The sequence below is a fragment of the Carettochelys insculpta genome, chromosome 10 (genome assembly GCF_033958435.1).
Source record: "Carettochelys insculpta isolate YL-2023 chromosome 10, ASM3395843v1, whole genome shotgun sequence".
Lineage (NCBI taxonomy): Eukaryota > Metazoa > Chordata > Testudines > Carettochelyidae > Carettochelys > Carettochelys insculpta.
Window position 1 is genome coordinate 3974998 of NC_134146.1, and position 26096 is coordinate 4001093.

The 26096-nt window shown below is 62.6% G+C and overlaps 1 protein-coding gene across 1 annotated transcript in view; it reads left to right on the plus strand.

Annotated features, from left to right (window-relative positions):
* Positions 1-26096, plus strand: part of TRPM2 (transient receptor potential cation channel subfamily M member 2) — a 46568-nt gene that overhangs the window by 17200 nt on the left and 3272 nt on the right. The window contains exons 9-29 of the mRNA XM_075003642.1: positions 1717-1819; positions 2378-2499; positions 2975-3325; positions 3993-4130; positions 5006-5135; positions 6064-6209; positions 6804-6916; positions 7885-8098; positions 10345-10463; positions 10825-10957; positions 11108-11279; positions 11710-11890; positions 17748-17929; positions 18834-18966; positions 20879-20966; positions 21368-21455; positions 21939-22090; positions 22944-23020; positions 23593-23694; positions 24837-24923; positions 25580-25685. Coding sequence (XP_074859743.1) covers positions 1717-1819; positions 2378-2499; positions 2975-3325; positions 3993-4130; positions 5006-5135; positions 6064-6209; positions 6804-6916; positions 7885-8098; positions 10345-10463; positions 10825-10957; positions 11108-11279; positions 11710-11890; positions 17748-17929; positions 18834-18966; positions 20879-20966; positions 21368-21455; positions 21939-22090; positions 22944-23020; positions 23593-23694; positions 24837-24923; positions 25580-25685 — 2937 coding nt within the window. The remainder of the gene's footprint in view (positions 1-1716; positions 1820-2377; positions 2500-2974; positions 3326-3992; positions 4131-5005; positions 5136-6063; positions 6210-6803; positions 6917-7884; positions 8099-10344; positions 10464-10824; positions 10958-11107; positions 11280-11709; positions 11891-17747; positions 17930-18833; positions 18967-20878; positions 20967-21367; positions 21456-21938; positions 22091-22943; positions 23021-23592; positions 23695-24836; positions 24924-25579; positions 25686-26096) is intronic.

The following is a 26096-nucleotide window of genomic DNA, read 5'->3' on the forward strand; positions in this document are numbered from 1 at the left end:
GAACTCGTCCATGTCCCCTGGGTCCTGACACTGGGCCAGCACACGCGTCTCCAAGTGACTGGCCACCCCGAGCCGTCTGGCCCTCTCCCCGCTTACCGCAGCTGGGGCCTCTTGGCGTCTCGCCTCTGCCATGGTTCGCTCATGCTCCCGCTCTCGCTCTCTCTCCTTCCGTTCTCGTTCTTTCTCCTCCCGCTGTGTCTCTTGTAGCTGGCGCTCGTGCTCACGCTCTCTTTCTCGTTCCTGGCGCTCGTGCTCACGCTCTCTTTCCCGTTCCTGGCGCTCACGCTCTCTTTCTCGTTCCTGTCGCTCACGCTCTCTTTCCCGTTCCTGGTGCTCGTTCCTTTAATTTCACCTCGAGTTCCAGCCGTTGCAGCTCTGCGGTGGGGGACTCTGCCCGTGATGGACCACCGCTAGCTGAGCGCGACCTGGCGGGCACCGCGTCTGTCTGACAGCGTCGAGCCCCCGCTCCTGTCGGAGAATCCGAAATGCTTCCCGAGGCTGACCGGCCACTTTCTGCCGGGACAGGCTCTGCCCCCCCGGATCGGTCATTCTCTTCCAGCTGTGCAATCAGCTGGGCCTTGGTCGCCTTCCCCATGGTCAGGCCCCTCTCTCTGCACAGCCCCGCTAGCTCTGCCTTCAGGAGTCGGGTATAATCCATCTCCCCGCTATCTCCCGGGGTATCCACTCACCAGCAGCAGCTGCAGGAATGGCTCTGTTCTCCCTCTGACTCTTGTGAGACTCCTTCCTTCTCTGGTGCTCAGTCAGCCACTGCTGGGAGCTCATCCGTGGGTGCAGTGCATCCCACTTCTGACACCAGTGTGATGGGGTTCAGGGGTCCCCCTGCACTGCACCCCGCCCGCTGGCAGGAGAGACTCTCACTCAGCAGGTACAACAGCAGGTTTATTAGGCAACAGATGTCCAGTTTCTCACAGAAGCAACAGCATAGCAGCCAGAGACAGTCCTTCCAACCTGTCCTGGGGGGAAGACCCCGAGGGGTGCCCCTCTGGGGTGTAGCTTTCCCCCTCCTCAGGCTGGCTGCCTTCCAGCTCTCCCTTTTCCTCGCCTCTAACTGCCGCCCCCGATTCAAAACCCAGCTCAGCTCCTCCCTGCTCTTTGTTCAGGCAGAGGTGTTATCTGCCAGTTGTAGCCCCAGGGTCATCCTTAGCCACTGGGAGCTGCTGCTTGCCTCGGACATCCAGCCTGACTCACACATGGACCCCCCCCACTCCATCACACCTCGTCGCTCACGTTCTCTAACCTTTCATCCCTCTTGTTGCTCCTTCTCTGGACCTTCTCCAATCTCTCCACATCTGTGCGTGCACTGTGGAAATTGTCCTGAGTGTGCCCAAAGGACACCGGGGGAAATCCTGACCCCACTGCCACTGGAAGAGCTTTGCCATTGACTCCTGGTGGGGAGAGGGTCTGATTGCCCCTCCAGCCTCCCGGCTAGCGCCCGGCTCTCTGTGCAGTCCCAGGAATGGGCAGAGCTGTGGGCAGGGACTCAGCCTGCAGTTCGGTGCCAGAGACGGGAGTTGTAGAATGAACCTCCAAGGGGCTGGGAGGGCGGACAGGGATTTAGCTCACGTGGGCCAGAAGAGCCGGCAGATCGGAGGCAGCAGCAGCGTATCTGCGTTAACCCTGCGTGAGCTGGGTGGCCCAGCGGGGGATGAAGCTGCTGCTGCCTTAGGCTGCCTGACCCGCCGCTGTCCGTTGCAGATCCAGGACATCGTGCGGAGCAGGCAGCTCCTGACGGTTTTCCGGGAGGGCAAAGACGGCCAGCAAGATGTGGACGTGGCCATTCTTCAGGCCCTGCTCAAAGGTGAGGGGCAGGGTGGGCCATACCGGCTCTGCTGGGGCGACTGAGGGGCCCAGCCTGCTCCAGCCTGCTGCTGGTTTCACGCCTGAGCTGGCCGTGGGCTCCCCAGGGCTGACCGTGCCGGCCAGCCCCGCTCGGAGCAGTGTCTCTAGGGCGGACGGGGGAGAGCGAGGTATCAGCAGAGGAGGGAGGTGCAGTAGGCGTTGGCTGCGTGTGCGTTCGTGCTCCCCGTGAGCTGCCCCAGCTCTGCACAGACAGTTCGCCCCACCGACCCCAGGGAATCCCACAGCCGCGGGAGGGGAGAGCGGGGCCGCAAGTCGGCGGCACGGGAAGGGGTATCTGGGGGATGTCTTCCAGTGTCTTTTTCCCTGGGTTCATCAGCCTCCCTCGCCCACGGCCCTCTGGGCTCACCAGGTGGGCGGTGGGCGGTGGGCGGTGGGCAGGCCCTGCTGGCTGGCTGGCTCCGGCCAGGGGGCTGGCTGTGGATGTTGTTTTTCCATGGGCAGTGAGAAGGACCGGGGGGCGGTGAGCGTTCCCTCTGATTTGTGCCTTCATCTGCAGCCGCCCGCAGCCACGACCGCTCTGGCCGCGAGAACTGGGACCACCAGCTGAAGCTGGCCGTGGCCTGGAACAGGGTGGACATCGCTCGGAGCGAAATCTTCACCGACGACCACGAATGGAAGGTGAGAGGCGCCTGGCCCTGCCCGTCCGTCAGCAGCAGGTGGGGAGCGGAGGGCCTGATTCCCAGGTACTGCCTGGACTGTGAGCTCAAAGGGGTCATCGTGGCCGTCTCGCCGGAGCTCCTTAACCTCGCAGGCCACAGGCCTTCCCTCGCCCGTTCCTGTCATAGGTCCCGAAGCTCCCCCTGAGCTACCGAGGTCCTCAGAACTCGGCCGAAAGGCTCCAAGTCGTGGAGACTCCACCCCTTACGCCTGTGCTGCAGAGGAAGGCGGAACGCCCCCGAGGTCTCTGGCCCCGTGCCTGGGGGAAGGGACAGGGGGTGGGAGGCCAAGGCCTGTCAGGACGTGCCATGCTGCTCTCCCCACTCCCCCAGCTGCGCCCGGCTTGCGTCGGCATGGCCGTGCGCTCCCCCGACGCTCCGGCGCCCCCCGGCCCGCCGCCGGGCCGGCACTGACGGGGCTGTCTCTGGCCTGCCAGCCCGCAGACCTGCACCACGTGATGATGGCCGCCCTGATCGCCGACAAGCCGGACTTCGTGAGGCTCTTCCTGGAGCAGGGCGTGCGCCTGAAGGAGTTTGTCACCCGGGACACCCTGGTGTACCTCTACGAGAACCTGGCGCCCTCCAGCCTCTTCCACGGCAAGCTGCAGAAGGTGCTGCTGGAGGAGAAGGAGGCCTCGGCCTGGGCCAAGGCGCCGCGCCTCCAGCTGCACCATGTCTCCCAGGTGCTGAGGGAGCTGCTGGGCGACGCCACGCAGCCGCTGTACCCGAAGCCCAAGCCGGTGGAGCGGCACCGCCTCCCCATCGCCGTCCCACACATCAAGCCGAACGTACGGGTCTCCCCGGGGGGCGGGAGGAGCTGAGGGGCTCACTGGGAGGGAACGCCGGCCGGCCAGGCCAGGGCTACGGGCAGGTGGCCAACCCAGCACCGGCAAACCCTGGCACGGATGTGTCAGTGGTCCTCCGCGCAGGCCGGCCCCCGGTGCCGCACAGCGCAGGCCTCCCCTCCATGACCAGCTGGTCCTGGGGGCATGTGTGGCCCTCTGGAGCTGGCCCCGGGGTAGGTATGTGGGTGTCGCTCCACTGGGGCGAGCAGTCCCGCGCTGGACGAGCCGATGTCTTCCTTTGGGTCACCCGGGGAAAGTCCCTCAGAGGCTGGCCCCTTCGGAGGCAGAGCATTGCCTGGCCCGGAGCAGGGGCCCGATTCTGATGCCAGCCGCCTCGGGTGGCTCGAGGGCCGGGAGACCCTTCCACGGCAGGAGCGTGTCCCAGCCGCGCAGCACGGCTGTCCCCGACCGCCCATGCGCTAGGGACGCCCCAGAGGTTTGCAGGCCAAGCGCACGAGGCCAGGGTGTGCGTGTGTGCGGGGCGGGGAGCAGAGAGCCCACGTCCTGGCGCCACAGCCCGCTGCCTTCCTGCCCCTGCCCGGGGCTCCCGTCTGCTGTGCCCGCGGGCGCTCCCCAGCGAGCCTGGCTCTAACTCTGCCGCCCTCCCCAGGCGCAGGGCATGAGTCACCGCTCCCCCTCCAAGGGCTCAGCCGGCCGGGTCGCCTTCACCATGGACCCAGTCAGGGACCTCCTCCTGTGGGCTGTGGTCCAGAGTCGCAAGGAGCTGGCAGACATCATCTGGGCCCAGGTGCGAGGACCCTGCCCGCCCCAGCCAGGCTGCTCGGCCCACCTGGCCTTCACTCTCCCTCTGCTGGGGAGAGCAGCTGGGCTCCTGCCGCCGGCCCTTCCCGGGGCTGGCCATTTCCCTCCAGCGTGTAACAGCAAGGACGAGGCGCCGGGTGGCTACAGCTCACCGGCCTGGCTCTGGCTAGACCGCATACGTCCTGGGCCGAGACCGGCCTCCCACCCCCCAGCTGCTCGATGCTGGGCCCGTGTTCTCGCGAACAAGGACATGGCACAGCTCCCTGTGGTGGGGAGGCCCTGGCCTGAGCCTCGTAGCGAGCGCGGGCCCCTTACCCGGAGCAGAGAGGTGGTGGAATCTCCATCCCTGGAGGGTTTCAAGTCCTGTCCCTGGCTGGGAGGATTTAGTCGGCGTTGGTCCTGCTGTGGGCAGGGGGCTGGAGGTGGTGACCTCCTGAGGTCCCTTCCCGGCCTGGCATTGTGCGAGAGCCCCCGCTCCCAGCCTGGGCTGCGGTGTGTCAGCTGCAGGGAGCAGTCCCTCCCCAGAGGCTGCGTGGGGAGTGGTGCCGCGGCCTGGCGTGTTCCCCGGCGGGAAGGGAGGAGGTGCTGCAATGCCAGGGGTTGGGCCAAGGGGCACGTGGAGGGCCGGTGGGCTGAGGCAGCTCCGGGCAGGAGAGAGCATCCCTTCCAAGCACTGCTGCGTTCCCCAGCGATGGCCCACAGCCCGCGGGCACATCACAGCCCGGGCAGGGGCCAGAGCGAGCTGCCGAGCCAGGAGCCCCATAGCCGTCACTGCTGGCCTTGCTGGGGAACGCTGGCCCAGCCCCCGGAGGGGAGCAGCCCACCCTCGCTAAGCCGTGCCCCACGCTCGCTCTCGCTCAGAGCCAGGACTGCATCGTGGCGGCCCTGGGCTGCAGCCGGATCCTGAAGGAGCTGTCCAAGGAGGAGGACGACACGGACGGCGTGGAGGAAATGTTGGCCCTGGCAGAGGAGTATGAGCACCGGGCCATCGGTGAGTGCTGGGGTGGTGCTGCCGGGGGCTGGGCCTGCGCCGTGTGCGCTGTGCCCCCCGGCAGTGCCTGAGGGCGGTCATGGCACTTGGCTTGGGAACTGAGGGCCCCCAAGCTGCCCGTGAACCCCTAGCCCCGGCCTGACCCCCCTCTTCCAGAGGCCCTGCCCCTCCCACCAGAGCCCAGAGGGGCCCCCCCCGAAGCCAGACCCCAGCCGGGGGCCACAGAATCTCCCCAGCCCCAGAGCACCGGGTGGGAAGCGGGCAGCTGAGCGGGCGGAGCGGCGTGCCCCCGCCCTGGAGCACGGGGGGACGAGCGTGGCAGGGCCCCCCGGAGCTCCTGCTGGGCAGATGGGCAGTGAGCCACCCCAGGCCTGGAGCGCAGGCCAGCCCCTGTGGCCCAAGCTCAGCCCCAGCCTGGGGCCCTGGCAACCGGGAGACAGTCCGGGAAGCAGGAAAGGGCTGGGGGCGCCTGGCCATTCAAGGCTGCTTGGGAAGACGCAGCCTCCCCGGGCCTTTGGTACCTGCCCCCGTGGGAGGGTCAGTCTCTGCTCCGGGTAACTCCCCAGCAGCATCCGCGCCCCCGGAACGGCAGCTCTCCGTCCAAGTCCGGTCCGGTCCCTCCCCGGGAAATGTGGCTGGTGCTGGGCAGGAGAGGCGGGAGCGGAGGCTGCAGCACAGGGGTGCGGCTGGGCCCCACCAGGGGTGGCTCAGAGCGCAGCCGGGCAGGCCAGGGTGGAGTTTCCCCCTCGCTGCTGAACACGGAGGCTCTCGGGAGAATATTCTGGGGCTGGGCTGAGTGGAGCTGCCCGAGCACCAGCGCCGGGAGCCGCCCCTCTGCCCCGCAGAGCCGGCCCTGTGATAGGAGCCCCGTCGGGCGCTGCCCCTCTTCGGCCCGGTGCCCACACACGGCGCCGCTCTCCCCCTCCAGGCGTCTTCACCGAGTGTTACCGCAAGGACGAGGAGAGAGCCCAGAAGCTCCTCGTCCGCGTCTCCGAGGCCTGGGGCAAAACCACCTGCTTGCAGCTGGCGCTGGAGGCCAAGAACATGAATTTCGTGTCCCACGGAGGCGTCCAGGTGCGTTTCCAGGCGGGGAGGGGCAGCCCCTCCCCCACCCAACACCAGGGCCGGTACCCGCTGCCCGGAGCGGGGCTCACCGTGCTACCAGGAGAGGGGCCAGGCCAGGGCCTGTGCCAGCTCTCCCAGCACAGCAGGGCACGTCTGGCTGCTCAGGCCTAGCCTGGTGCCCTGCTCCATGAGCACCCTGTGCCCATTGTCCACACCAGGCTGCCTGGGAAGGGAGAGCCCAGGACCCCGCTCAGAGAGGGGTCGTGCCGTGCCGCGCCGTGCCGTGCCGTGCCGTGCCGCGCCGTGCCACGCAGGATCCCCTCGCACACGCTGCGTGACCCCCTGAGCACCCTGCCCTGGGCTCCCCATTTCACTGGCCGTGTCCTCTCTCCGCTGGGGGCACTGACTGAGCCACACGAGCCTCCGCCATGCAGGGCCGCTGGCAGCCTCGCCAACCTCTCAGCAAGCCAGTCCCCTTCCCCCTCGGGCTGCGTCCGGCTGGGCAGGCCCCAGGTTGCTCGCTGAGCCCTGCAGGCTAGGGCAGCGGTTCTGTGTGGGGCCAGCCCCTAACGCCGTGTGAGCTGCATTTCCTCCCTCCCCCAGGCCTTTCTGACCAGGGTCTGGTGGGGGCAGCTGTGTGTGGACAACGGGCTCTGGAGAGTGACCCTCTGCACGCTGCTCTTCCCCCTCATCTACACCGGCTTCGTGGCCTTCAGGTATTGGCAGCGCTCCGGGGCGGGGCTGGCACCGGCTCCGACCCCAGCAGCCAGGCCTCAGACAGCAGCTGGGGCGCTCCCTGCGGGCGGCAGGAGAAGGGACCGGGCTGCTTCCCTCTGCCTCTCCCTGTGCTGGGCACTGGGCTGGCCCATGGGATGGCAACCGTTCTCCCATTGCTGTGGGGGGCATGTGCTCCACCCCTTCCGCCCGGGTCTGTTCTACCCCCCGGCTCCTGCTGGAGCCCGAGCCCCCTGCCCTGGGCACTGTGCCCTCTCCCCAGCTCAGGGTCACCCGCGCGCCCCCAGCCCCCGGCAGCTGAGCACTGCCCTGGGTGAAGCGTGCGCAGGGCTGCTCATCCCCCGGGGCGCCGCCGGGGGGACCAGGCAGGCTCTAGCCCTCCCCTGAGTTTTGTCGGGGGGCCACCCAGCGTAGCTCTGAGCTGCACCCAGCCTGACGGGGCTGGGATGGGCTTGGGGCTGGGAGCAGCTTGTTCAGAAGCAGGTCACAAAAGGCTTGTCCCCAGCGAGAAATGACAGCTGCCGTGGCCTGGGGGGCGAGGTGGGAGGGGCCCCAGCTCCCCACCCTGCAAGGGGGCGTGGCCAAAGGCAGAAAGGGTGGGGCCTGTGGCACTCAGCCCTGGGCCTCCCTCCCGCCACGCTCGCAGCGGCGCAGCACTCTGCGGCATCGCAAAGGGACCTGGCGCTCCGGACCCCTTGGAAGTGCCAGGCCTGGGGGGTCTCCCTTTGCCCCCCTCCCCCATTGGGCTAGCAAGCCGGGGGGGTGAATTACAGCGAGAGGGGCAGCAGCCTCAGCCAGGCAATCCTGCCCGTCCCTGCAGGGCTGGGTCGGTCCCACCGGGACCCATCCGCTCAGAGCCCGGCCTCTCCCGCTTAGCCGGCACATCCTGCCCCGCTGCCCTGGGACCACTGCCTCACCCACCCCTTCCTGCTTCCTCCCCCCGACACAGGGAGAAGAGGCTGCATCCCCTGAGCTGCCTGGCACGCACCCGTGCCTTCTTCACGGCCCCCGTGGTCATCTTCCACCTGAACATCCTCTCCTACTTCAGCTTCCTCTTGCTCTTCGCCTACGTCCTCGTGACCGACTTCCAGGCGACGCCGTCCTGGCGGGAGTACGTCATCTACTTTTGGCTCTTCTCCCTGGTGTGCGAGGAGACCCGCCAGGTACGGGGCGGGCTCTGCGAAGGGGCAGGGGGGACCGGGGGGGACGCCGCAGTCCAGGCTCTGTGAGACGTCCCTCCCGGTCAGCGAGGGCTGTCGCCCCAGGGCCGGCCGGAAGGGGGGCTGGCTGCACTCAGCTGCGCGTCAGCCCGCAAGGACCCTATGGCCTTCGCCAGCAACGCAGGGGTGTCGCACCCCTCAGTCAGTCGCACTCCGGCGGGCCGGGCACGAGGGGATCGTGGCAGAAAGGCTCTTTGGACCATGTAGGCCTCACGTCGCACACCAGCGAATTCCCCCCCCCGAACCACGCCCATATCAAGCTCAGTCACTGGCCTCCACACGCCTTTCTGGAGGAGAAGGACATGAGAACGGCCACCCTCGGTCAGACCAAAAGCCCATGTAGCCCAGTGTCCTGTCTGCCGACAGTGGCCAGTACCAGGTGCCCCACAGGGAGTGGACAGAGCAGGGAATTCCCTCCCATCCTGGCTAAGGGCCATGGAAGGACCCAGCCTCCAGGAACGTATCTAGATCTTTTCTGAGCCCCGTTAAACTCCTGCTCTTCAGCACGTCCTCCAGCCAGGAGTTCCGCAGGTTGAGTGTGTGCTGCTTGAAGAGACGCTTCCTTGCCTCTGCTTTACACCTGCTGCCTGTCAAGACCTTCCAGTCAGTCCCTCTGGAAGACTTCAGGGGACAGCGAACCCACCACTTCCCATGGCCCCGCTTGGCCTTCTGGTGTTTGTCGGATGTCGTTCGCCCCCGGCTGCTGACCTCCCTTTAAAGACACCGAGGCTCCCAGTGTCGGCTGCACTCAGCTCTTTCACGTCATCAGGGCCCACTGGGAGCACATACCCAGGCCACCTGTCTGAGGCTGGCAGAGGATCACCATTGCTGTTCAAAACACAGTCCTTTGCTCCCGTCTAAGACCACCCGACTGATATTTCCGCTCTGTTGCTTCCAGACATTGGTTCCCCTTCCACCTTCTTTGCAAGATTACAGAGCCCTTCTGCACCCAGAATTGTCTCCCCTGGGTTGTGGGTGCACGCCTGGCCCACACTGGGGGGAAAGCTCTGTACCTCCAGTGTTTCGTAGTCGGCTTCCGCTTGTCGGGCTCTTCCACATCTGTAGCATAGCATGAGGGGCTAGCGGGGTGGGGGTCCTTTGCCAGCTTGAAGCCATTACAGAGTCATTGCAGTTCAGGGCTGAATGAACAGGCAGGATGATGCAGGAGACCCCGACCCCTTCAGGGGAAGTTAGTGGCATTGATAAATTCTGACCAGGGATGGATGGGTGCAGACTGGGCTGGGGAGAGCATCAGAACACCTTCCTCACCCCCAGCGCCCAGGCTAGAGAGGGTTTTGATTGACCCCTTCCTGTGGAATGGCCGGGGGTACTTTTGGGCTGAGTCGGGGAAAGGCGGAGAAGTGCCCAGGGTGTTAAGACCTGGGACGAAGGCGTTTAGGTTCAGTACCGAATTAAAGAACCGGCAGCTTTGCAGACACAGGGGTATCCCCCAACTTCCTGTCCCATCATGCTCTGAGCCCCTGTAAAACCAAGGGGGATATTTTGGGGTGGATCCAAGAGACCTGGTCAAGAGCAGGGAGGGGATCTTCTCAGCACACCTGCGGAGGGAATGCCAGCAGCTCCCCGTAGAAACTGTCCTGGCGCGATAGCCTAGGTGAGAAGATGACAGTCGGGGATTGTTTCTGGAGGGCAGAGCTGTCCTCGTACGTTCGTCCCACAGCTCCGGCAAACCCAGGGTCTGTTCTGTGACCCCACAGGATGACAGGGGCGTCCATGCACCTAGGCCAAAATGCACCAGCTGAGAATCTGGCCCATGTCTCCCAGCTCAGTGGCCAGGCCACATTAGAACCTGGGTAGGAGCGCACCAAAGGGCCCCAAGATTGGAGCGTCTGCGCCCCACTGTCACTCAGTTCACAGAGCAATACCCTCAGGGTTTGGTCAGAAGGAAAACAATGGGAATGAACCAGCCGGGGGGGTGGGAAATGACCTCAGTCCTCAGCAGCGGCTAGGGGAGAACAGTGTCAGACGAATGCCACCAGAAGAGGAACCCTGGTGCCAGCACCACCAGGAGGGGGAAACTCAGTATCGATTGAAGCCCATTCCCCCATTTTCTCCCACCCCCACCTTCCAAAGCCAGCTCACGTTGCTGGGGTCCCCGTGTGACAGGGCATACGCGTCACCTACGTTCTAGTCACTGAAGCGCGCAAAGCCACTTCTTTTCCTTACAGTTTGTCCGTGACCCTGACGGCTTTGGGCTGCTGAAAATGGCTTCCTTGTACTTCAGTGATTTCTGGAACAAGCTGGACATTTGTGGCATCGTGATCTTCTTGGCAGGCTTGACCTGCCGGTGAGTACACAGCGTTCTGCAGGATGGGGTCAAACAGCTGCTTCCCGGAGGCGCTGGGAAACCGGGGAGGGAGTTTGCAAAGAAAGCTGCTGGAGTTTTTTAGTTTAACGTATAAATTCGGAAGCGGGATGGAAGGTTTCATCAAAACGTGGGCTGTTTTGAGCGGTGCGACTGCTGCTTTGTTCTTCTCTCGGGTGGGTTTCTCCGCCCGCTCGTTCCCTCCCTCGCTCGGGTGGGACTCTCGAGGTGGGTTTATTTCTTCCCCAGGAAAGTGGGTCGTGGTTTTTTCTATTTTAGAAAAGCCGTAACGTGTGTTAACAGAAACGCACTGATGTGTCTGCTTTTGCCTTGCCTGCGCCAGATGGATCCCATCCACTTCATACCCGGGACGGATCATAATGTCGCTGGCTTTTATTATTTTCTGCTTGCGGCTGATGCACATCTTCACGGTCAGTAAAACCCTGGGGCCCAAGATCATCATAGTGAAGAGAATGGTAAGAGCTGCTCTTCCCGGCAGCAGGCGCACTGCCAGCGGGAGCAGAGGGCATGCGACCTGTGAGCCATTTGTGATTTGTTCCGCGAGAGGCTGTGATCCCTGCCTTTGATTTGCCTTTCCACTCCTGCTCTGTCTCATGGCTTTGCAGATGAAGGACGTCTTCTTCTTCCTCTTCCTCTTGGCTGTCTGGGTCGTGTCCTTCGGCGTCGCTAAGCAGGCGATCTTGATCCATAACGAGGAGCGGGTGGACTGGATCTTCCGGGGCGTCGTCTACCATTCCTACCTGACCATTTTCGGGCAGATCCCGTCCTACATCGATGGTACGGACTGCAGCGTTTCTCCCGCGGGGCCCCTGGACGGCGCCTGGCGCGTGCATTCCAAAGCTGGGCGTCTGTTACGGCACCCCAAGTTGTTAAGCCCCTAAAGTAGCCTTCGTGGCCCTCGTTAGCACAGATTCACACTGCCTGGCTTCGCGTCCAGGAACGACACCCGCACAGAAGCAGAGTGTGCAGATTCCGTTGACTCTAACAGCACCATGGATATGTTACATGGTGCATTTTGCACAAGTTCTGCGTATTCACAAGCCCACGTTCATAAAGCCCGGGTGGGCACGCCAGGCTGCGGTTAATACGCTGCGGGTGAGGCGGGCTGCTGGGGCCACGCGGAGCGGGCCGGAACAGCAGCACATAACGCAGCACCGGCGCGATGGCGGAGCTGAGCTTTTGGAAGCTCAGGGCTCTCCTCTCACAGGGGTGAACTTCAACCTGGAGCAGTGCAGCCCGAACGGCACAGACCCCTACAAGCCCAAGTGCCCCGAGAGCAATCAGGACAGGCGGCCCATCTTCCCCGAGTGGCTGACCGTCATCTTGCTCTGCCTGTACCTGCTCTTCACCAACATCCTCCTCCTCAACCTGCTCATCGCCATGTTCAAGTGAGTCAGGCCCAGCACTGCCCTGTCCCTGCTGTGCTTTGGGGGCTGGGGATCCATGGGGCTAAGAGACGGTGCCTGGGTGCTGTCATAACCAGGAGCCAGCTCCGTGCTGGAGCGTGCCAGGTCCCAGGGCAGCGGCAAACCACACAGGGGCTCCAGCGGCGAGACCTTGCAGATACAAGCGAGGGTGGCTCCCGGGAACCGCTGTGACACATGGCTGGCAGGAAGAGGGAAGGCCTGCGCCCTGCTCCCAGACCTGCTCCTGCCTGGCCCTGGCCAGGGCAGAGCTGTGGGAGGTGACTGCTGGGAACTGTAGAGCCTTGCTTAGCTGCTCCAGCCCTCTAGCCTGGCCCTGGGGGTGCTGGGTTCCTGACCTGCATGTCTACAGCTCGGTTCAGGGGCCCCCGGTTCACTGACTTGTATGCGGTGCCCTGACACGCATGGGGGGCCAGAGTGGGGGCCCTGCATACACTGGCCTGCCCTATGGAATGGGCTGCGGCCCCCAGGTGCACTTGTCTGTGTTGGGGAGCGGTGAATTGAGGGGCTGAGCGTGCCCTGACCCGGCTGTGGAGGTGGAGTGGGGGGTCCCAGCTGCCCTGGCTGACACACAGGCTAGCTCCCGGGTGCATTGGCTCACACGTCTGGGGTCCTGCCCTAGGTGCCAGTCAGAAATCCCGAGGAACTAGCCAGCTGCCTGGGAGCGGTAGTACAGACATCTTGGTGGGCCCACCTTCTCTCTCACCCAGGCTGGGGTCTGCCGGCCCCGCTGTGGGAGCATGCCCACCTCTCCCCGATGGGGTGGACCACCCCCATGCACAGCAGCAGGAAGGGAGGCCAGGCTCGAGACGAAAATCTGGTGAGGTGGGTAGAGGGCTGGGCCAGGGAGCTAGGGGGAGAGGTAGATACATTGGAGGGTAGAGACAGGATTCAGAGGGACCTGGATAAATTGGAGGACTGGGCCAAAAGAAATCTGATGCAGTTCAGTAAGGACAAGTGTGGAGTCCTTCACTTGGGGCAGTAGAATCCCAAGCATTGTTATCGGCTGGGGGCCGACTGGCTGAGCAGCAGTACAGCAGAAAAGGCCTCAGGGGTGTTATGGTGGCTAAAAGGCTGGATATGAGTAAACAATGGGCTCTTGTAGCCAAGAAGGCTAACGGCATATTGGGGTGCATTAGGAGGACCATTTTGAGCAGATCTAGGGAAGAGGTTGTTCCCCTCTATTCGGCACTGGTGAGGCCACATCTGGAATATTGTGTCCAGTTTTGAGCCCCCCAGTATAAAAGGATGAGGATTTGCTGGAGCAGGTTCAGCGGAGGGCAGGAAAAATGATTAAGGGGCTGGAGCACATGACCTGTGAGGAGAGGCTGAGGGATTTGGACTTGTTTAGTTTGCAGAAGAGAAGACTTAGGGGTGATTGTGATGGAGTGGGGAATACCTGTGTGTGTGTGTGTGTAGCTCACAGAGGGTGTGGGGCTCCTGCTGAGGGTAACCCTGACAACCAGGTAACACCTTTGTACTGCAGACAAAGGAGGAGGTGGAGCCTGAGGGGTTTGAATTGGAACTGGGAGTTGGAAGCAGTTGGTCTGGGCTGAGGGAGAGAGAGACAAAGGAGGGGGCAAGGCCCCGGCTCTGGGGGCCCCTCGGGGCCTCCTCTCCCCAACATGGATGGAACTGGTTGTCTCTGCCTGCTGCACTGACTCCTCTGTACAATGCTGTGTCCTGTCGGCTAATAAACCCGCTGTTCTCCTGCTAAGTGAGAGACTCTCCTGCCTGCGGACAGGGTGCAGAGCTTGGGGGACCCCAGAACCCCATCACACTGGTGTCAGAAGTGGGATGTTCTGCACCCTGAGGATGGAGCATCCAGCAGTAAGTGACCGGGGCCCCGGAAAAAGTGGGGCCTGTGAGACCCAGGTGTGCTGAAGGGCAGTGAGGTGCAGCTCCCCAAGGCGGAGGGGCCTGCGGCCGAATGCAAGCAACTGTGGTCGTGGTCCTTGAGATGGGGTGTCACACCCGAGCAGGGGTTACTCCTGGGAATCTGTTGGAGTCGGTCCGAGAAGGCAGAGGGGCCGAGGGCCCAACCCCCAGAAACAAGTGACCCCTGAGGAGGCTGACGCTGAATGAGTCCTTCCCAAGACAGGGTGCTCATGGTCCCTGAGAGCGGGTGTCACACTGAAGAAGGGGTTCCACTGGGAGTCTGTTGGAGTCGGTCCCAGAGGGCGGAGGGGCCTAAGGCCTAACCCCGGGAAGCTTGTGACCCGCAAGGAGCCTGGCACACTGAAGGGATTCTTCCAGGAAGCGTGGGGTGCAGAGGGCATCAGCCTGAGAGCCTGCAACCACGCTGAGCAACTCCGCTGTGAAGTGGCAGCACCTGGAAACTGAATCGAGATTAAAGAAGCTGGACAAGGCAGCGTGGATGTGCAGTGGCGAAGCTGAGGGCTGGGGAGAATCCTGCAGAGGTGAGCCCGGATCGGGGCAGGGAACCCTGGACTGCCTGCAGCTCTGAACCGAGTGGCCTGCCGCAGCTCAAGGAGGGAAGGAGCGATTCCAACCCATCATCTACTAGTGGCCAAGACAGACCTGCGAAAAGTTTTCCAGGCCTGGGCCAAGGAAGGTGGCTGTGTGTCTGTGCAGGAAAGCAGCTGATCCACTGGGAATGGCAAGTTGTCTGTGAGAGAAGCTGCTTCACCTTCTGTGTGTGTGTGGAGACCAGCCGGGGAGCTGGGACAAAGGAGAAAGTGTCTCCCATTGTCTGTCTGTGTTGAACAGCAGCAGCAGCCTGGGGAGAGAGCAGAGCCTGCGTTTGGAAAAGGTGCCAATGAGGAAACTAGCCCATTGTCTGAGGAAGATTCACCAGCCTGGGGTGGCTGGAGAAGAAACCACCAGAAAAGAGCATTCCAGGTGTGACTCTGAATCCAGCCATGGGGGCTGGAGCAGAGGGAATGGCTCCGGGATGGGGCAGTGGTATCCCTGCTAAGGACACTGGTCCTTGGTGCAAGAAAAGTGCTTCTGCTTCTGGGGAAGTGAATCCTTTGCCTGGGCCTGTGGGGGCTCAAGATGGAGCCAAGATCCCAAAGCTGGATCTAAGGGCAGCTAAAGCCCAGATGGGAAGTGGGCCTACCTCTGTGTCTCTCAGGGGGGATAATGCTTTAACTTGGTCTAATCCAGTTAGAATCATCAGGGAATCCCAGAGACCAGACGATTCTGGTACTTCTTCTTTGCCTGATGCTGAGGTGCTACTGGGAGGGGGTGAGAGGACTCTGTCCTACCAGAGTCATCCTCTCGCCAGGACACAAGAACAAACAGGCGATGGAGCTACGCTGACTGATGAAGATAAAGGAGCTGGTAGCAGAAGGGAGGAAAGGGATCCTAACCTTCTGTCCAGTGGTACTGGCTGTCTGCCTGGAGGGGGATTACGTGGGAATCTGCCTAATGGGCCAGAAGTGATCCTGGGTGTAGGTGAAACCCAGAAGCTGGTTGTGGCTCAAGGGAGCAGTGCCCCTGTGGAGCCAGACAGGGGTGAGTTATTGTTTGGGGGAGCTCTTGAGGAAGAAAATTTCCCTGAAACTTTTCCTAACCCGTCTGTGGGAACTGCAGAAAATGGGAGTGAGGTGAAGGAAAGTAAACAGGAAAGGTGCTTGTCTGTAAGATTCAGAGCAGCCCTTTGCCTGGGGAGAAGTTTGTTTCAGCTCCTGATGGCCAGGACCTGCCTGAGTGTGAAACCACTGGCTGTGCTCTGGAAGGGTCCAAAGCAGGCAGTGTAAAAGTTTCTCAGGAATTGGAAGCTGGTGCAAGTAAAGTGAAAACTATCAGGTAGTGTAAGCAGCCCTGTGAGAACCAAGTAAAACAGCTGCACAGTCAGTCTCTGTAGGATGCAGGAGAGGTTCAGCAATTCCCCATCTCCAGTTGCTAGAAACACTTATATTCTCACACTGGACTCCAATTCTAATTCCATGGGGAGGCAGTAGTTGGAGGTGGAAGGACAAAGGAGCTTTGGGCCTGGTGGGCCAGTAAGGGATAAACAGGGATTCCTCCATGTGAATTCTGCGTCTGGGACTCACAAAACAACTTTTAGAATCCAGGCTGGCTGGGAGGGCGAAGTCTCCCTGAGATCATCAATGGCCCAGCTCTTGTTAGAAGGGAGGGCACAGCCAGAGAGATCAAATTTCCACCCCAGGGGGCAAGGGAGAAAATTAAAACTTGATGGTGCTAAAAAAGGCCTCAGCCATTTATCCCCAAAATACCAGATTCTCAAGGATGTTGCACAAAGGTTGTGGTCTACCAAAGAGCAACGTAAATGTGCAGTTGCAATGGGGTTGTTCTGTTACTCACGCTGACTGCTGTAACCAAGGGGTGCTGCTACCAAAAGCTGTAAAATTGTACCATGTACTAAATGTTTAAAAAAAGCCATTTAACATGATAACATTGATGTGGAAGCATAAGTTGTATGTTGAAGGAGTCTGTAACTCTAAAATGTCACCATTGTTCCCTGTAACTAGTCTTGCAACCTCTCACATGAGGAGGAACATTCCAAACCTATTGTGTGGCATGGAAGGGGAAACTGAGGCACACAACCATTGTGGTGGTCTGGCTAAATGCCAAGGGTGGAAGCATTTGTACCTTCCGTTACTGGACTGTAACTGAATTCCAAACATTGGCTGGAGCAGCTGTATGGACTGGTGGGCAGACAGGGCAGGGCCCAGCCCAGAAAAGAACTATTTGATCTGTTGGTGCTGCAGCATCTGTATGGGCTCTGCCTGCCCGACTTGAGAACGTGGCTGATGGACCAGAGACAGAAGCAGCAAAACCGACCAACCTGAGGAAACTAAAGGGACTTGCCCGGCTGCATCACATGAAAAGGGCCAATACCAAGCTCCTAAATTGGAGCCTCTCCTAGCAGGATTATGACATGGAGGTGGTGCACTTCAAGGGGAACACTGAGGGTGCAGCCGATGCCCAATCACGAGGGGAGGGCCCCAGACTTCCCCAGGTCACTGGCTGAGTGACCCCGCTCAGTTCGGTCTGGAAGGGGAAAAAAATGTGATGAAGTGGGGGATACCTGTGTGTGTGTGAGTGGCTCACAGAGGGTGTGGGGCTCCTGCTGAGGGTAACCCTGACGACCAGGTAACACCTTTGTACTGCAGACAAAGGAGGAGGTGGAGCCTGAGGGGTTTGAATTGGAACTGGGAGTTGGAAGCAGTTAGTCTGCGCTGAGAGAGAGAGAGAGACAAAGGAGGGGGCAAGGCCCCAGCTCTGGGGGCCCCTCGGGGCCTCCTCTCCCCAACATGGATGGGACTGGCTGTCTCTGCCTACTGCACTAACTCCTCTGTACAATGCTGTGTCCTGTCGGCTAATAAACCCGCTGTTCTCCTGCTAAGTGAGAGACTCTCCTGCCTGCGGACAGGGTGCAGAGCTTGGGGGACCCCAGAACCCCATCACAGTGATTCAATAGCAGCCTTCAACTTCCTGAAGGGAAACTCTAAAGAGGATGGCGAGAAACTGTTCTCAGTGGTGTCGGATGGCAGAACAAGGAGCAATGGTCTGAAGTTACAGGGGGGAAGGTGTGGGTTGGATATTAGGAAAAACTGCTTCACCAGGAGGGTGGTGAAGCACTGGAAAGCGTTGCCTAGAGAGGTGGTGGAATCTCCAGGCCTAGAGGTTTTTAATCCCAGCTTGACAAGGTCCTGGCTGGGACGATTTAGTGGGGGTTGATCCTGCTTTGGGCAGGGGGCTGGACTAGACGGCCTCCTGAGGTCCCTTCCAGCCCTAGGAGTCTATGATTCTACGTGCCCATCCCTGGCTTGCTGCCACCCTGTCTGGCACCCGCTGGCCTGACCGCAGCTAATCCCTCGCCCCCCAGCTACACATTCCAGCAGGTGCAGGAGCACACCGACCAGATCTGGAAGTTCCAGCGACATGACCTGATTGAGGAGTACCACGGCCGGCCTGCAGCTCCCCCGCCCTTCATCCTCCTCAACCACCTGCAGCTCTTCGTCAAGAGGGTCCTGCTCCGGCAGCGGCCGAAGCGGCCGAAGCAGCTCAGTAAGAGGCTCCTTCCCCGTCCCAGCCAGGGGCCGTGCGGCAGGGCCTCGCGTCCCTTAGGCCAGGTCGGGGTGACGGCACATCATGGTTCCAGAAGCCTGCAGCAGCAGTGACTGGGATCCCAGGGCAGTGGGGAGGCGATGCCCTTACCTAGGCAGCCCGGGAGGTGGGGGAGATGTGTGCGACACAGCTCCTTCTCTAGCTTGGTGGGGCCCATGGTTCTTGGCGGATTATGTGTCTCAGAGGCTCACAGCTGCCCTCAGTTTAGGCACCGCAGCACAGGCACTAGAGAGGAGAGCAAATTCCAGAGACTCTTGTGCTCCTCCAAGTGATTTGGGCAGGCCAGGCCCCTCCACCAGTATCAGTCCTCCTCCTGTACCGGATCAGGGATGGGAGAGCAGGGGGAGCCCGGCCCACCCTCTTCTTGGGCTCCAGCCCAGGGGCCTGCCTGCAGTGTCTCCTATATCGAGCTACGATTCCCTGGGCCAGTTCCCACAGCGGTCCCCAGCCCCCTCCTTACCAGAGGCTCTTCCCTCTGGGACCTGCTTGAGCTGCCCTTCTGAGACTCTCCACAGCTCCTTTTCCCATCTGCTCCTCATGCGCCCTGAGCCAACAGAAGAGGAGCCTTTTTACAACCAGCCTCAGCTGAGTCTTCGTCGGCGCCAGATACTTTAATTGCCCTGACTGATTCTAGCAGGTCCCTGCGGGTTCTGGATTAGCCCTTGCTAGTTGTCTCCAGGAACAGTCACCTATCTAATCTGGGGCTGATATATTCCCTTCTGTCACCCTTCTGTAGCCCTCTGGCCTGACCCTGTCACAAGTGCCGTGGCCCCAGTGGCACAGGCATGGGTGGGAGCTGGGTTGGGTTCTCTGCCCAGGCTCAGCTCTTCCATGTCTCCCACAGAAGAAAAGCTGGAGAAGAACGAGGAGGCGGCCCTTCTGTCCTGGGAGATGTACCTGAAGGAGAACTACCTTCAGCATCGGCAGAGCCAGGAGAAGCAGAACATGGAACAGAAGATCCGAGACATCGCTGACAGGTACCAGCCTCTCTCCTGGTGTGCCTCAACTTGCTGTCCAATCTCTTGCCTTTTGGCCTTGTGCCTGCATCGATGCTTAATTCAAATAACTCTGCTCCCTCCTGGGGCTTGTCCCGCCATTGTCTTTCTACCGAGCAGTCCGTCTCCCCTCTGCCTCGGTTCAGTCAGGCGAGGAGGGCGCCTAAGGCAGGTTTCCCGTTCCCTCGTTCAGCCTGGTCTCCCTCCCCTGCATCTGTCCCAGGCTGAATTCATCCTTTGTAAACGGGGTGGGGGGACCAGAACTGCTCCCAGCATTCCACCTGAGCTCGCATCGGGGCCTCGTGCAGTGGTCCTCATACTGCCTGGCCCTGCTGCAAATACCTCACCTGATGGCTTCACGGAACCGTAGAACATTGGAACCGGAAGGAACCTCGAGAGGCCGTCGAGTCCAGCCCCCTGCCCCAATGGCAGGACCAAGCGCTGTCCACACCATCCCCCCAGGTGTCTGTCTAACCTGCTCTTAAATGTCTCCAGCGATGGAGATTCCACAGCCTCCCTGGGCGATTTAGTCCAGTGATTGACCACCCTGACAAGAAGTTTTCCCTAATGTCCAACCTAATCCTTCCTTGCTGCCGTTTAAGCCCAATGCTTCTTGTCCTGTCCTCGGGAGCCAAAGAGAACGATTTTACTCCTTCCTCATTGTAAGGCTCTTTTAGGTACATGAAAACTGCGGTCATGTCCCTTCTCGGTCTCCTCTTTTCTAAACTAAACCAGCCCAGTTCTTCCAGCCTTCCCTCAGCGCTCACGTCCTCTAGACCTTCCATCAGTCTTTAACCATCCCGTCTGCTGCTCTTCTCTGGACCCATTCCAGTTTCTCCACCTCTTTCCTGAAATGTGGGGCCCAGAACTGGACACAGTACTCCAGCGGAGGCCTGATCTGCGCAGAGCAGAGTGGAAGGATGAGCTCTCATGTCTTGCTCACAACGCTCCTGTTAATGCATCCCAGCTTCTTGTTTGCTTTTTTTTTTCTCCCCCCCAAGAGCGTCACAGAGCTGACTCGCAGCCAGCTGTGATTCTGTCACTGCAGGAGCCTGTCTCGCACTGGTGGCTCAGAGTCATTCTGCGACCAACCGATACAGCCAGGCCTTGCTCCTCCCCAGCCTATGGCGGGACTCTCGGTGCTCGTCCCTAGAGCCGTGACCTTGCACTCTGCACCCTTGGGTTTCCTCCCATTTCTGCTACACCCGGTCACAAGCTTATCCAGGTCCTCTTGTACGGCGTTCTGGGCCACGTCCCTACTGGCAACGCCGCCCTGCTTTGGGTCATCTGCACGTTTCATCAACACAGCCCCGCTGCTTGTGCCAACATCAGGAAAGTTTTAAATAAGGTTGGTCCCATGACTGAGCCCTGAGGAGCTCTTGTAGTTACCTCCCTCCAGCCTGAGAGTTCTCCATTGCAGTCACCCCTTCCACCAGCCCCTGCCCCACCTTTCAGCTCTCGGATGAGGCCTCATCTTCTGCAGTGTAAGTCCGAAGCTCACGGGGGTACTGGCCCACCTGCCTTACTGAGCTGTGGCTTAGAGCAGCCGAGGGCGGCGTTCAGGCACGTCTCGAAGGAGATGAAGTTGTCTCCTGCCACTTGTCTCTTGCAAAACTGCTGCAGTCGATGCCCGGCGCCTCTGTCCTTCACGACGCTCTCTCCGAATTTGTCCCGAGACCTGGCACGCCGACCAGGGCACGTGGCCAGCGCCGTCGCTGCCTGGGGCGCTGTTTCGCTCTGGTGAAGAGCCCCGTGGGACAGGAGGAGGAGCAGGGGTGGGCATGGCCCTGCGGGGTCGTGGGGCTGGCAGGCAGCACAGGGCGGGTGGGGTTTCTGGGCAGCGCTCGTGGGTGCCTCAGTCACGGAGCAGCCTGCCCCTCTCGCCTGCTGGCAGGGTGGACGAGCTGGCGGAGCTGCTGGACTTGGATGGGGTGAAGAGGACTGGCCTGGTGGAGCAGAGGCTGAGCGGGCTGGAAGAGCAGGTGAGGCTGCGGGCACGGTCAGAATGGGGGGGCCAGGAGTGGGTCATAGGATCGAGCGGCCAAAACACCACGTGCCAGATCCTCTAGGAGCTTGGCCGCTCTTCGGGGCGGTCGGGTGCCAAGCCACCCCGAGCCCTGGCTCCCCTTCTGCCTTAGCCCCTTCCGCAGAGGAAGGAAGGCCAGCAGCTGGGATTACACAGGGGGCTGCGTGCCGGGGCCCGTCTCCTGCAGGGGCGCCCCAGCCATGCTCCAGCAGCCGGCCACGCGCCGTCTCCCACTCCGAGGCACGTCCGGTAAAGCAAGCCGACACCCACGCACGGCCCTGAGCCGGAGACAGCAGCCCCAGCCCTGCCCAAGCTGGGCCGGAGCAGCTCCCTGAGGGCCTGCCCTGCTCTGCCTAGGTGTCCCAGAGCACCAAGACCCTGGCCTGGATCGTGCGAGCCCTGCGTGGGAATGGCTTCGGGTCAGAGGAGGACGTGCCCCCCCTGGGTAAGTCCAGCTGCTCTCTGGGGTTTGCTGGCTCCCCCAGGCATCACGCCCCAGCCCCAGCCCGGCTTGAGGGGACAAGCGCAGCCGCCGGTGCTGAGCAGGGCAGGCAGAAGGAGCGCGCAGCCTCCTGCGTGCTGGGGGCGGACGGGGGCGCTGTTCTCATAGGGCTGCTCCTGTTCCGTGCAGCCAGGGAGCTCTGCACCCAGACCGGGGGCTCCCACGTATCCCGCGTGGGCTGTGCCCTGTGCTGGCTGCCTGCCCCACAGCGCAGGAGGCTCCGACTAAACCACCCCCTCCACCACCTGGGCAATCGCCCTTCCCGCCCCCTCTCCCGCCCCTGCCCCACAGGTGTCCCCCCCATGCTGGAGCCAGGCTGTGGGATGGGGAGGGGGCGGTGGGCCTGTGCAGCTTCAGGAGCCCCATTGCTTTCACCCCGCTCTTCCCCTGCTGCACGGGGGCCTGGGCTCTGCACCTCTCTCCCAGTGGCCAGCAAAGCCCGGGAGCCGAAGGAGTACGACACGGAGGAGACGCCCCAGGGGCCGGCGGCTCTGTGCCACGTCGGCGCCCGCCACCTCCTCTATCCCAGCTCCTCTGCCCTGCGCTTCCCGGTGCCCGACGAGAAGGTGCCCTGGGAGGTAGGTGGGCGCCCCGGCAGGGAGAGGGGCTGGAGCAGTGACGCCTGCGGAGGCAGGCGGGCCTAGTGGGCAGAGCACAGAGGCTTGGGCCCCTGTTGGCCGCAGAGGGGCCTATGGCCATGGTCCGGCCGGAAGCCAGATGGCCTGGTCAGCCGAGCGGGCAGCCCAGCAGCTCCATGTGCCGGTCCCAGGCCAGCTAGGGACGGAGGGGCAGCATGAAATGCCACGTTGGGCACCTCCCGCTGAGGATGCTGGGGCCCCCTTGCTGTGCCAGTGTCTGCCCGGGCGCCCACACTGACCCGCTGCTGGAGGTGGCAGGGCAGTGGGGCGCACCGGCGGAGAGCGATTTGGGCCGGTGCGGGTGTCAGCGGCCTGAGGGCCTGAGCGGTGCCGCCTCGTCCCCCAGCAGTGCTGGGCGCTCACCGCAGCTCAGGGGACGTGCCCCCAGCGCCGGGCGGCACCTTTTCAGGACGCCCCCCGAAGGGCAGCGGGTTGGCGCTGCCTTGGTGGTGCCGTGCCGGGGTGGTCCCGGCGGAAGGTCCGAGCTCTGGCACCACCGTGCCCATAGCCAAGGCCCAGCTTCTCCGCTGCGTCATGCAAAGCTCGGGGAGCTGGCAGCTCCGTTCCCACCCCTGCCACGGCCCAGGATCAGGCCCTGCAGGACACCTCTCCTCCCAGGGCCCAGCCTGCCGCCTTCGTCTGCAGGCTTCAGCAGAACTCCTTCGCCGGAGACAGCCAGCGCGCCAGGCAGCCCTTGGCCCCCGCCGGGGTGGTTTCTCGGGGCTGCCTCCGAGGCTGTGCGGGCCCTGCTGGAGGGAGGGCTGGGGAGCAAAGCAGTGTGTGTGCTCCACAGGTGACCTTCCAGCTCTACGACCCCCCCTTCTACACGGCCGACGGGCAGGGGGCAGCCGCGCAGGACCCTCTCACAGAGTGAGTGCCGGAGCAGCTTGTCTCGCCCGTTGCCTCAGCTCTCTCCCAGCCCTGCGTGGCCACCGCCCCCACCGGCTGTCTCTGCCCAGCCCCATGTGATGGGGTTCAGGGTCCCCAGGCACTGCCCCCCGGCTGCAGGCAGGGGGGACTCTCGCTCAGCAGGTAGAACAGGAAGTTTATGAGGCGACAGAGGCCCAGCTCAGCACGGAGGTGTCAGTGCAGCCGGCAGAGACAGTCAGTCCCACCCATCCTGGGGAGAGGAGCCCGAGGGGGGCCCCAGCTGGGGTGTAGCCCCCCTCAGCCCAAGCTGGCTGCTTTCCCTCTCTCCCCTCAGCTTCCCACTGCCGCCTCTGATTCAAACCAGCTCGGCTCCTCCCTGCTCTTTGGTCGGGACAGAGGTGTTACGTGCCAGCTTAGGGCTCATCCTTAGCATGTGTGAGCTGCTCTGCCTGTCACACACACATCCAGCCTGCCTCCCACTCCATCACCGCCCGCTCCCTCCTGCCCGCCGTTCAGGCCTGGTGCCCAGCGTCCGGCGTGCTGATGGGAAGGGGCTCTGGCCTGTCTTCCAGCTCCCTGGAGGCTCTTTCCGGGATAAACTTCAACGTCATGGATGGCGCCATCAACCGGCAGAGCTTTCACGGCACGTACGCCATCCAGAACCGGCTGCCGCTGTGAGTGAGCCGGGCAGGGGTGTGGGGGTGTCTTGCGTTAGCCAAGGTTGCCTTGCCTTGGCTTCGGCTGCTGCCCAGCCGTCTCCTTCGGCCATTCGCCAGCCTGCTGTCCCCCAGAGTCCCACAATACAGTGCAGCACCATGCTGATGGGAAGCCAGGAGGAGACTTGGGGCGGAGGGGGCTGAACCCCACTTGCAGGGGCCCTCCACCTTCCTCAGGGAGCCCCGTGGCCCTTGCACCCCTCCTCCAGCCAGCCAGAGCTTCTGCGGCCCACCAGCAAAGCCACCAGAGCTGCATGAGAGCCGTGGGGTTCCCTCTGGCAGCCGGAACAGAGCACCCTGTGCATGGCACGCGGGGTTGGGGGCTGGAGCTGGGTGGTGGCTCGCTCACACAGAGCCTCCTGGCTGTTCGGGGGAGGGAGAGGTGGGGGAACCCGCGCCCCTGGGAGCGAGGCAGCCCCAGCCCCGAGAGGAAGCCCTCCACCTCCCAGCTCATGGTGTCCGCACAGCCCGGTGGGCCCGCTCCTCTGTCCCTCTCCTGCCCCGAACAGGCTCCTTCCTCTCAGGACAGGCTCTGGCAGCCGGCCTGGAGGGGGGCAGCCTTCTGACGCCGGCAAAGCGAGGAGTCGCTGGGCGCCTGCCTTGGAAGGACGGGGCTCCTCCACCTGCTCCCCCTCCAGGCGGTCGCTTGCCAGCCAGCCGGGTGGTGCTGCTGCACCGGGACAGGCTCTGCGCTGTGGGACTGACGGCCGCGGGGTGGGCTCAGCAGATCCCTGCTCCTCGCTGGCAGGCCATCGACGCTGGGGCAGAGGGCCAGGTTCCTGCTGCCCATGGGCCCCCCACAACCTCCTCTCCAGGGCTGGGGCCCAGCCACATGTCTGACGGGGCCTCTGGCATGGCGGAAACCACTGCCAGGCTCCCAAGCCCACCCACGCGCTAGCCGGCCGTCCACTTAGAGGCCTCGAAAGAGTCCGGCCAAGGGCTCTGGGGAGCCAGGTGAGAGCGCCACGGAGCAGGAGACACGGCCCTGGCTGCTCTCCTGGAGGCAGCCCGGCCTTTGAGCGTGCCCGCTGGGCTGGATGGAACGGGCCAGTTGTCTGGGCGCAGGGGCACCGACGCCGCTCTGGCTCTGTCTGCGCTAGGAACCCCATGGGCAGGACCGGGCTGCGAGGCCGAGGGAGCCTACGCCGCTTCGGACCGAACCACGCGCTGCACCCGATCGTGACGCGGTGAGTGGGGCGCAGAGAGCTCGGCCGGCACCTCGGGGCAGGGCGCCGCTGGCGGGCACGGTGTGGCGGCCAGAGGGGCGCCCTCCCCTGGCCGAGCTGGGAACTGCACTTCTGGAAGGGGCAGGGCCGCGGCCTCTGGCCTACGGAGGGTGACTGGTGGCTAACCGATTGCCATGCTTCGTTTGTGATAACGAGGCCCGTTCTGCGGTTGCAGAGCCCGGTGCTGCTGTAGCGCCAACGGAGCTTTGAACGCTGGTCTTACGTAGCGCTTGGCGTAAACCCCACCTGACCCTCTCCGACCCCTGGGCACTCACTAGCTAAGCTGGGCTGGCTGCACTCTTAGAGGTAATATCGCATCCCCCACAAGGCAACGGGTGTGTGGTCAGACATCCAGCGCGCACGTAACCTCCTCTCTCCAGAGCTGGGCGTTCCCCTTGGGCTCCTGCCACGAGGGAGCCAGGAAAACGGGCCGCTTTCTAAGTGGCCGAAGAGCTAGGGTCACGTAACCCCCTGGATGGTGTTCCTGAGAGCCCAGAGGCTCCGGCAATGCCCGTCAGCTGCCTTCCTAAGCACTGAGCCAGCTCCTCGCTGCCACGCCACAGGCAGGCCCAGGGGAATCTGCTGCGCGGGCAGCATGACCCGTTTCTCTGTTGTAGCTGGAGGAGGAATGTGGACGGATCCATTTATAGAAAAGGCCTAAAGAAAATGCTGGAAGTCTTCGTTGTCAAGTGTCCCTCGTCAGAGCACTGGGCCCTGCCAGGGGTGAGTGGTAAGGAGGCTGCCGGCCTGCCCGGCGCTGGGAGGGCTCAGCAAACAAAGGCAGGCAGTTCCGGGCAGAGGCGTTAGCCGCCCTAGGCACGTTACCAAGATGTAAAACACGGTCAGGCCCTTTGATCGTGCACAGGAGGAGATGCAAGCTGACGCACACCGCCCCCGGCCCCATGAGATTTATCCTCAGCCTGCCAGAACAGCCCTGGTGTCCCTCTGGCCTGAGCCTGGTCTGTGCAGAATGCACCTTCTGAAGTGGCAGGCTCCTCCGAGCGGCACTTCGTTACCCTGGCCCAGCTGGTGAGCGATAGTCCGTACGATTCTGCTCCTTGACCAGCCAGCTCTTACTCCGGAGAGTCCGACCCTCCTGGGGCAGTGAGTTCCAAAGGTGAACTGCATCCTGTG